Source organism: Varroa jacobsoni, unplaced genomic scaffold, assembly GCF_002532875.2.
Source record: "Varroa jacobsoni isolate VJ856 unplaced genomic scaffold, vjacob_1.0 scaffold_922, whole genome shotgun sequence".
Taxonomy (NCBI): Eukaryota; Metazoa; Arthropoda; class Arachnida; order Mesostigmata; family Varroidae; genus Varroa; species Varroa jacobsoni.
Window position 1 is genome coordinate 123,443 of NW_019213824.1, and position 10,239 is coordinate 133,681.

A 10,239-nucleotide genomic window follows, 5' to 3' on the forward strand; every position below is an offset into this window, starting at 1 on the left:
TATATCTATTTTAAGCTTTACGTATATATTATAAATTAATCTGTTCCCTATTCTGTACATAATAATAATAATAATAATAAGCGTATTCCTTAATATGTTTAGAATGGAGGTTTTTTTTTTGAAAAACGCAATTTTGAAATAATAATAATAACTTTTTTAGCTGAAACATTATTGGATAGGATGAAAGGCATTTAGCATTTTACTTAGCACAAAATGCAAGCAGCCTTGATTTGTTACAATATATATAATTAGTATCGTTTCTCATGAATTAACAAAGGTATGACTACAGTAAAGAATTGTTCAGAGCGCACACTTCGGTCTGCATAGAGTATATTCCTTAGAGATACTTGGGGTATAATAGGAATTTTTGTTTAAGAAGTTCTCTATTGTAGCACAACTATAACTAGTCGAAATGGCAGGCGTTTCTATCGAGTCACCTGTTTTCCCGTACGACAATTCCCATCGTAAACGAACAATTGTAAAGTACGTAAACATTAGTTTTAAATATTAATGAATGTCCATCCTGTAAACAAAAGCCATAATACGCATTAGAATTATTTTGAGACAATGAAATAGGCTTAGCTATCTGATAAAATTAGACAGTCTTACTTACTCACATTTCATCCTCGTTTTCGTTTTCAATACACTTGAGCCAGTAACTTCGTTACCAAATGTTCGAATTCAGAGATCTGAGTCTTGATTTAAAATAAACAGATTTCAACATTACCCTAGCATGAATTGTCTGGGATCACCAAGAAACCCTCCCCTTATCACTTTATTAAATTCGTAACAATGTTTCAAGAAAAACTTTGGAAAGCGTGAATTTATTTTATCGATGCCCGTGATTCAATTTGATAGTACTACAGATACTTCAGAATAAAATTTAAGTCCTCATTCAAAACGCGTATTCTACGTCCGAGCAGTCCGCTAAGGGAGATCACACTAAACATGCTTACAAAATTCACAACAAAGTTCAATGAATGAAAATATCCATATTTTCATAAATAATAAATACTTTAATATTAATGAATTAATCAGTATTTATTCTTTGTATGTAATGTGTTTGTACACTGTAATTTCATTTGAAACAATGATAATCCGTGTGACACATTTGGGCCTACAATGCTAGGTTTGCTGAAGACCAAAAACAAACTGGTAAGTGATAATCATCTGACGCGATCAACGGCGATATACTCTTATCCGCAGGATAACATCTTTTTGTATTTGATACAGCAACGCAGAATAGAAATGATTATATGCTGACAATGGATCAAAACAACGCTATCGGGGCACCTGAAATGTAGACCCGCAGATTTAATTAGAAAAATATAACGAATACATCATACGAAAGAAAGTTAATCAAAATATATACTCTATAGGTAGTCGCGCTTATCACAAGCCCTTAATGCGAAACAGGTAATAAAGGCAACGTTTCCAACAAAATTAGGTGGCATGATACTTGCATGGGAAGTAAATTGAAAACCATATTAAATTTGGTCATAGTCATGGTTACTTGGTTAGATGTACTTCAATATAGCTTGTATACTTGAACGTATGTATAGATCCTGAAAAACGTGTTGGTTCGTTTGCTTTTTCGGAACCTAGTATCGCGAAATATGATTGTAATTATATTTCTAGAAAACAGCTGGAACAAACTAAATGGGTGGCTAATTTTTTTACTGTTCCCATCAAGTAGCTAATTTCTAGGTCAACATTATCTATTTCTTACATTCTTTTACAGAGCTAGCTACGCGGGCAACTAGTGAACGACAACGAAAGTTAGAGGCAAAAGTCACATTTTTTGGTGAACTTCGAGAAATAGCTAGTAAAAAAGCATTCCCGTTGTCCCTTTATCCGAACGAATTTGCTAGATTTATGCCATATTGAGCCCTATTCCTTTTCCTAGATGTAAAACATTCAGCCCCTATACTTCTATTCTATTCAACCCTTTTAAAATGACTGTTTATTTTGTTGCTGTAGGAAGATTCAAATATCGGTAAATGCTAATGCAAAAATACAAGCGAGCTGTATTCCGCAACATAACAACATTTTTACCATGCCTTTTTTGTTCTTTTTACCATGTTGGAAGAGCCCAAATGGGTTCGGCCAGATCTATCTAGACTGAAACGTCTGGTGGGAGCAGGTCATTGACACTATATCGAGGAGTTAATTCCGAACATTAGTTATACAGTTGAAAATAACCGAAAACGTTAAAAAAAATATCCAACAATATGTTAACGTTAAATGACTGGAGATAACAACGTGCAACTAGCGTCAGCAAGCATCTACGAACTAACAACGTATTTTCATGCCAAAGCTGACGTCGTTAGACCTGACTTGGAGCATCTCCACGCAGCAAATGAATTAGGATGACTTATTTTACGAGTAGGTAACTATAGGGTATCGACAGTGTTCGAATTAATAAAAACTTGTAATCTCACTTATTCATACCTTTGAATCCATGTGAGTATACTCCAGTTAAGACCATGTCGAAATTAGTGGTTCGGCGATGTGCGCATGGTCTAACTTTTGTAGAGGCCATTACGTTCGATATAACCGATCACGGAATCCTGAAACACAAAAGAGATAAGAATTACCTCATCCATATTTGTTTCAGCTAATGCTATCCAAAAATTAAATAAAGGCTGACTATTTTCTACTAAATTGTGAGTTACATGAGGGTATTTGTTGTGTAATGTTATTTTCAAATTTAAATTAGTTGTTTTGAACGTTTCAATGCTGTTCCTCTTCGAGGTGATTACTACTTAAATATGCATGTTCTATATAAAACCACTTTGTTAACGTCCCAAAAGTTTTAGTAACAATTTTAACAATTAGTAAGCATAACAACCCAATCAGTAACAAATTCTGCTTACCAGAACAACGTATTTAACGCTTTCCCCTCGTCGCAAAGCTTTACGCACTTTTGTCGATGAAATCTCATTGTAAAGCCACTCTTTGATAAGATGGACTGTAGTGCGGTTAGCATATATCATGTCTTGCTCGTAGATTAACTTCTCAGCATCGCAACTTGATCTGGAAATGACGGCCTAAGTCAGAGAAAAAACGGTTGACAATAACCTGACATATCTTTGAAAGCATTGACGTAGCGACTGCTACTGTTTTTACGAGTAGAACAAACGTCTGCATCCTTAAATATAAATCCTAAAATATAATAGGCTTAATAATGAAATGGATGCTAATGAGAAAGAGGCCTGGGTCAGATCTAGGAAACGCACATATGAAACCATTCTTTTTTACTTATAGCTAAGTGAATAAGCGGCAAAAATATTATTGCGTCTTGATTTACCATGCCAAATTTTTTGGTGAGCTCGTCGATATGATCAGCTTTCCACAGCCCTGGTATTGCAAAGCTCTCCAGGAAGTCGTTGCCGCATAGAAGCATTACTCGAATCGCCCCTGAATTTAAATGCGACTGATCTCTGTCGCCAGCAAAAATGTTCGTATCTACGTTTTCATTTTTAATATTTCTGATGTTGAAAAGAAACGTAATACGAAAGTATATAATCGACACTTCGTGCGAGGCTACCATTCGTTTAACAAAGGAAAATAACTCGATAAAAGGGCTCTTGAACTATCCCCAAAAATTAGCGCCCTGCGAATCAAGCTTAAATACGACTTCCTGCACCTGGCAACTAAATTAAATTGTTTGCCAGATACAAGAAGTTGCCGAGCTAAAACGATTTGCCTCCTGTATGCGAACATGCCATCTGGTAAACGATGGCCTTCAATTTAACCTTTTTTTAGACACTTTTTTATCATATCGTGTTCATCTTTCATCGTTGATATCTTTACCGTACTGCTCCACATAGTTCAGCTTTTCTTAATATAATATGATCAAAACCGCTAAGATTGTACGATTTAGCTTAGGATATAGAATGTACTCTAAGGTGTGCAAAACAAGGTAGAAATATTACGAATACTTTCCTAAGAAATCTAGAATCAATGCCTGCATTTGATAGTTGTCCTCTATGCGATACCTTGAGAAGTTTGATAAAATCCCATGTTTATTAAAGCCTTCTTCATAATGTTTAAGTACGTCCCGCGTGCACGTCCATTCTGGTTGGGATATTTCCCAGTCATCTACTCTAATCCAATCCGAGGTCTGCAAGGAAAGAATATCTAGTTGTTTAGACTTGCCAGTTTTGTCACTTCAAACAAGACGCTCCCTATTGAAGCATTCTTTTGGAATATCGCATCCTGACAGCATAAGAAATGTTTCAATAGAAAAAACCCGTTTAGAGAGGAAAACCTACGCTATCGCTCCTAATATGTTGATCGAAAGATACTTATTTTAACCTACCAGAATTTTTTTGTGGGTTGAAATTGCTCACTTGCACGGTTAAATCGTTTCAAACAAGTTTCAGCCACCATAAAAATCCTACAAAAATTTTATTACGCACCTCGGCCGCCAATTTACACATCGCAAATCGATGCTTAGAAGACACCAAGTCCTTTTTTTTATAATCATCGTGAACGGGGGAGATGATTCCACACACGACCTTGTAGCGGCCTGGATCGAACCGCATTACTTCGTACATTATACCAAGCATTTGTTCTCAAGTTTTTAACATCGTTAATCTACACTATTTACTTAGATACTTTTGGTTCGTTAGACTAGTGCAGTACTTGCAAACGCTATGATAGATAAACTAACTACGTTGTATATATAGTTGGCTGTTCTGAACTACCGTAGAATATTCCTATATATAAGTGAATAACGAACTTCCTCTTCTTTCTTTCTCTAAGCTGACACAGCAAATATAGCATATATAGTAAATAAGCAACGTACAACCATCTGTCTTCAAAATAACCATATTTACCCGTGGCGTGCAGGTGATCTCTGGCGACTTCGAACATACGAAGGTGCATGTTAGTAATCGGATTATAGGACCCACAGGCTACAAGAGCTACCCGTTCTACTGAAGGTACCCCAGACATCGTTCTTTTGCCTAAACCATTTGAATGAAAGACTTTTCTCATTACGCAAAATGCCATGATGACACTCTTCCGATTTATAAAATGGGTAAATAAACAAGTTTAATTTTATTCACTGTTATTATTATTATCACTATTATAATGAAGCGGTTGACTGATCACTATTAAAACGAATAGCCACTTTGGTGGTAACAGTACACACTTTGATGACGTAAAACCTAACAGGCTTTAGTATCTGTCGGCTAAGTAGTAGCGCAAGGAGAATTATATTATAAGAACCTTTCCACACACTTTTTAAATTTTACCGGAACCTGTTTCATGAACAAGCATTATACGAGTGCTGATAAGACATAAAAATTAAAGATTACCAAAGAGCCGTACAGAAATTGTGATGTACGTAAAATCGAGCAGACTCTCACTTGCTTGGATTTCGCTTGCGTCATCAACCGTTTATCTATTGTATATATGAATCCCGTCTGAAGTCACAGAAAGGATCTTCACAAATGCAAAAATTAAATTATGACAAAAATTGAAGAATTAAACATTATGATAAACAGTTTTGACGAATATCTGAGGAGCATGCTTTTTGCGGCTCTAAGCACAGTCTTAGTTACTATTCTCTCCCCTGTCGGCAGAAAAGGTCCGATATTTACTAACACTCACACGCATTTGGATACACAGCCAGAGACAGATGATCAAAACGAATGGATGAATTGGCAAAACCGCTTAGTCCATAAGCCAAACTCGCGGACGCCGGCGTCTGCCATCGATTTTTTTGTGCTTGCTGTAAAACGATAAACCTAGTGTCGAAGATTTTCGTCATTCATGTCACTAAAAAGTGGCATAATTATTTTTGATGTTCTAATCTGTTGTAACAAACAACTGTTACCTAAAAGCAAAGGTGGAACATCTCGGCATCATGCTACCATAGATGTTTGGTGTTTGTGCGTGAACGCTGTGCGTTTGTTGTACGGGGTACACAAGTCTATAATATTACTATCTGGCTGTACGACTTTAGATTTCTATTGTTGAACTCCCGCAAACGGGATACCAGCTAGCGTAGTTATCGAGAACCTTGACAGGATTGAAGTTCATTCGGTGGATCTGTGAACGCCGTCAGGATTGTAGTAATAGAGCGGCGAGTGTCCACTATCGAATCTCAATTAGCGCAGAATTACCTAAATATACATTGTGTGTATTGCCGTGAGACGTTTACCCCGATTACTTCTGGGCTAGAGTTTGCATAATAGTGGGAAGTGTTTTTACCAGACGAGGTCTCTACCGGGGCCAGTGTCATCTAGACGAATCCGATTCAATCCAATAATGCAATGATGTCTAAACGTACTGCTGAAGATGTGGCCCCGGAATCAAAACGCCGTTCTCTTTTAACGGGACTGAAGCAAGCGATGAGCTTGGAAGGTAACCAGGTATACGCAGACGCCACATGCGTAGCTATTGCCGACAAGTTTCCGAAGGCCCGCCATCATTGGCTGGTTCTACCCAGAGAAGATATTCCCACTATAAAAGCGCTTCGATCTCACCACGTCCCGATACTGGAACACCTTGAAAAGATTGGCCGGCAGCTAATTGCGGACAATGGGCTAGATGAGAAAGATTTTCGGCTGGGCTATCACGCAGTACCTTCTATGGCACAACTTCATCTGCATGTCATTTCACAAGATTTCGATTCTCCATCGCTGAAGACCAAAAAACACTGGAACAGCTTTACAACCGCGTTCTTTGTAGACAGCGGAGTTGTTGTGAATGATATACGTACGAATGGCAGTTTTACCGTTGTCGAGCCACGTATTGCCGAAGTACTTCTTAAAAAGGATCTAAAGTGTCATCGTTGCGAATACAAGCCGCCGACTATTCCCAAGCTCAAGGAGCATCTTAAAACCCATCTATAATACCACGCGAAAGGAACGGGGGCAAGCTGCGATACGTATAAAGGATATTGAACTATTTCCATAATATACCATATAGAATACATCTATCATTACGAATTACGTTTCTCAATATCATCATGATTATAGGTGACAGATCCTAACCGTTCGGTTACCAATACTAACGATGGAGCAGTTCATAACATTTGAGGGAGAGGCAGAATATCTGGTGGTCGATACCAGTCTGACACAAGACTTTGCCCCGCTAATGCCTTCGAGCACTAACGAAACGCACAGCGTAACTGATGCTTTGGTCATCTTAAAGCATAAGCAACAACAGCAGCAGCAACAACAACAACAGCACACTCTTCCCGATATTGAGTCCTGCGGTTTTTCTGCCCTGAGAACCACAGAGGCTCCCCGAACTGAGCAGCAGCAGCAGCATTTCCCCAGCGTGAGCAAAAATATACGACAGTCCACAATGGAGTTGCGTCAATTGCCAATCACGTACAAAAGCGCACCAACATCGTATGAGATTTCAAACATGAAAGAAAGGTGTCTAACTACGCAATCGATTGGAGGAAAAGTGAGGCACTCAGGCGACAGCGGGTCCTTAATAAAGAAAGCCATGATTGACATACACGACTGTGGTTCCACTGGGAAACGGGGGGATGTTTTAGCATTAGGTTCTGTTAACGACTTTTACTGTTTCCAGTGCAAATTGCAGTTTAATTGCGAGTCAAACGTAGTAGCACACTTCAAGTCGGCCCACTCCCGCATCACATGTCATCATTGTAGATTGCTTAAATTTGACACTTACATTTCATACAGGCGGCACGTAAAGGAGTCACACATCGCGTGCTTTCTGTGTCATGCGATGGTTAAACATAAAACGGCACTGCAAAAGCATCTATCCAGGTATCATCCCGATCGTTCGGATCGCTTTAAAATCAACTGCGGAGAACCGGATTGTGGTAACCAGTTTATCAACCTGTTGGGGCTAACGATCCACCTTAAGGTTAAGCCTAAACCTAACATTTTATTACATGAGATTACTTATTCATAAAGAATCTAGAAAACACAAAACATGAAATGACAGTCGTCATACGAATATATTGTGCACTCCTTAGATGTTTTGTTCATAGCTTCACACAAATCTGAGTAAAGAAATGTTCTCAGGCCTCGGATTTCCCAATAATCATACGAGACATTTAAAAGGTTTTTTTTATTTCACTGAAGGAGGATTGTTTATGCTGAATGATAGCATCTTCTTGCATTGCATGTTATTTTTTTATGCCATTACGGATTCTTACAGGTAGACCAATGCCATTATGGATTCTTACAGGTAGACCACAATCTTCCTATTGTAGCAAAAACCGTAACGGTCGCCAGCTGGGAGGCAGCCCAACAGTGGATAGTTTTTGAAGAACTTTTTTATAATGTGAAGTTTGTGGTACGCAACAATTACCGATCAGGAAACTCCATCGTACGCAAGTATTGGTGCGACTGGAACGGACTATTTCAACGAGGGAAAGAAATGCGTGAGAGCGGTCGTTCGCGGGTGCCCCAATGCGTGGCTTTCTGTACCGTCGATGTAGACAACTCCAGGTACGTTGCTAAGAACACATAAGGTATTCTTTCAGGCATGGCAGGGCGTAACAGAAACACATTTTTATCACTTGAAAATGTATAAATTACTAACCAGTAGTAACAAACACAACGAGGTATGGCTCTACATGTTGATTCGCCGACCTGTCGGGGTTAGCTTTTTTTTTTATAAAAGCTTTCCTACCAAGGCAACACTTAACACCATAATAGTTTACTCTATTAATGCAATTAATGATGTGTTTTTTCTTGCTGACCGTTTCGTAGGGCTCGCTATGTAATTAACGCATGTTTAAGTCATTACGGGCATCGCATGGATACAGTGACGCCAAGATGCTCGTTCAGGACATGTGACCAGGTTGGCTTCATTAACCACTACACGAATAGTAGTATCCGCTACTTCAAACCAGCTGAAGAGCAAATCGTACAACAATGGCTGTCGCTTCTAAGTATGCGCGAAAAGCGGGATGTGCTTGTCTGTTCCAGGCACTTCGTACCGCGAGACTTTGATACTGATCTCATTAGCAACATGTTAATCCTCAAACCGTTGGCCATACCGAGCGTCTTTGGTGCAGCTGCACACATGAACGACCCTTTCAACGATTGCGCATGTGAACATTCAAATGAGTGTTCCATAGTACGAGAAAACAAAGCTCTCAGGGCTAGGGTGGCTGTTCTCGAAGGAGACGTCGCAAGACTTCAACAAATACAGGCTAGGTAAAACTCAAAAAGCAAGTTTACATCTGCAAACAACACACGACAGTTGCGTGGAGCAGGCGGCGACAGTAGCGCACATTGTGTGCACTTTTGACGAAGCCCGCCGGACGCGCAGTCGGGCATTTGAGAGGACAGAAAAAGGCGTGTCGATAAGAAACGTGCTAAGCTCAACAACTGTCAGCCAAGACAGAATGGCATCACAGCATCGCACGCCATTAGATATATCAAGCGGCATTCAACAGCAGAACATTGTAATGTAATGGTAGTATATCCAACTCAAGGGCAAATCGAGTGAATTACCGATTTCAATTAAGAAAAAATAATATGGTAACATCCTGAAGCACCTGTAGCAGCCATAATTAATGACACAGGAAACGGAAGCAGAAAATTATGTAAATTCGACATGGGTTCTTATATATAAGCATCTACCAGCTGTAAAAGTAAGAGTCCAAAAACGAGATAACCGCAAATAATAATGCGCCTTTTGCACAAGCTTAATTTTGATAGAAAAATAGAAGCGTGTCTTTATTCTAAATATACAGGATGGTGCATGCAAGTTCGCAATACTCTAGCGTAGACGTTGAGTTTAATCAAAAAGTTTATTTGGCGATTTAAGGTACTTATATCACTACAGAATTATTCCAAGTAGGGAATATGGTTACCTCAGGATATCAAACATGCAGTCGTCTCACTACTGCCTTTTTACACCGTACTTCTTGGAACAGAAAATTTGAAAGGTTAAAACATTGCCTAAGTATTCATTTGGTTTACAACGCACATGAGAGATTTGGCTGTTCTTACATATATAAATGACGCTTTTGGTCCAATGGTTTCTCATACCATAAAGAGATAATCCATAATTACGCACAACTATTGCATAATAATAATACTAGTAATTCAAAGAGTAAAAGCAGATATCGTAAGCATGCATATGCATACGATGAATGAGATAAATAAAACAAGCTAATTTTTGACACTCTCAATTACTTTTATTGAAGTTAGCTTTCAAATAATAACGTCAGTTTGCAATGCCTTTGTTCAAGTGAAAAAAAAGCTTATTTTCTTAATAAAA

The 10,239-nt window shown here is 38.6% G+C and overlaps 3 protein-coding genes across 11 annotated transcripts; 2 read left to right on the top strand and 1 right to left on the bottom strand.

Moving 5' to 3' along the window:
• Positions 1-1,022: 1,022 nt before the first annotated feature.
• On the bottom strand, positions 1,023-5,604 carry Nmnat (nicotinamide mononucleotide adenylyltransferase). Of its 8 annotated transcripts, none has more exons than XM_022841322.2 (8): positions 5,379-5,600; positions 4,845-4,973; positions 4,425-4,534; positions 4,002-4,126; positions 3,311-3,443; positions 2,877-3,050; positions 2,452-2,570; positions 1,023-1,293 (listed from the first exon to the last, which is right to left on the bottom strand). In XM_022841322.2, exons 2-7 carry the CDS (start codon positions 4,960-4,962, stop codon positions 2,523-2,525), a joined length of 708 nt encoding a protein of 235 aa, XP_022697057.1. In that variant the 5' UTR covers positions 4,963-4,973; positions 5,379-5,600; the 3' UTR covers positions 1,023-1,293; positions 2,452-2,522. The 8 variants fall into 8 exon arrangements, with proteins under 8 accessions (XP_022697057.1, XP_022697056.1, XP_022697058.1 ...); XM_022841321.2 differs by having other exon boundaries at positions 5,341-5,600; XM_022841323.2 differs by having other exon boundaries at positions 5,328-5,600.
• A 73-nt stretch (positions 5,605-5,677) lies between these two features.
• Positions 5,678-6,877, top strand: Aptx (aprataxin). Its single transcript, XM_022841306.2, has one exon. The coding sequence runs from the start codon at positions 6,288-6,290 to the stop codon at positions 6,867-6,869; it is 582 nt and encodes a 193-aa protein (XP_022697041.2). The 5' UTR covers positions 5,678-6,287; the 3' UTR covers positions 6,870-6,877.
• Positions 6,878-7,026: 149 nt separating this feature from the next.
• On the top strand, positions 7,027-10,150 carry LOC147752873 (uncharacterized). 2 transcript variants are annotated; one of them, XM_086970299.1, is made up of 3 exons: positions 7,027-7,863; positions 8,161-8,453; positions 8,718-10,150. In XM_086970299.1, exons 1-3 carry the CDS (start codon positions 7,033-7,035, stop codon positions 9,169-9,171), a joined length of 1,578 nt encoding a protein of 525 aa, XP_086826425.1. In that variant the 5' UTR covers positions 7,027-7,032; the 3' UTR covers positions 9,172-10,150. The 2 variants fall into 2 exon arrangements, with proteins under 2 accessions (XP_086826425.1, XP_086826426.1); XM_086970300.1 differs by having other exon boundaries at positions 8,191-8,453.
• Positions 10,151-10,239: the final 89 nt, after the last annotated feature.

Coding starts and splice junctions, on each gene's coding strand:
- Nmnat (XM_022841322.2), bottom strand. CDS start 4,962: ATGTCTGGGGTACCTTCAGTAGAACGGGTAGCTCTTGTAGCCTGTGGG. Junction 4,127..4,424: donor TGTGTAAATTGGCGGCCGAG/GTGCGTAATAAA, acceptor CTTTCCTTGCAG/ACCTCGGATTGGATTAGAGT. Junction 3,051..3,310: donor TCACCAAAAAATTTGGCATG/GTAAATCAAGAC, acceptor TCTCTGACTTAG/GCCGTCATTTCCAGATCAAG.
- Aptx (XM_022841306.2), top strand. CDS start 6,288: ATGATGTCTAAACGTACTGCTGAAGATGTGGCCCCGGAATCAAAACGC.
- LOC147752873 (XM_086970299.1), top strand. CDS start 7,033: ATGGAGCAGTTCATAACATTTGAGGGAGAGGCAGAATATCTGGTGGTC. Junction 7,864..8,160: donor GGCTAACGATCCACCTTAAG/GTTAAGCCTAAA, acceptor GGATTCTTACAG/GTAGACCAATGCCATTATGG. Junction 8,454..8,717: donor GTCGATGTAGACAACTCCAG/GTACGTTGCTAA, acceptor ACCGTTTCGTAG/GGCTCGCTATGTAATTAACG.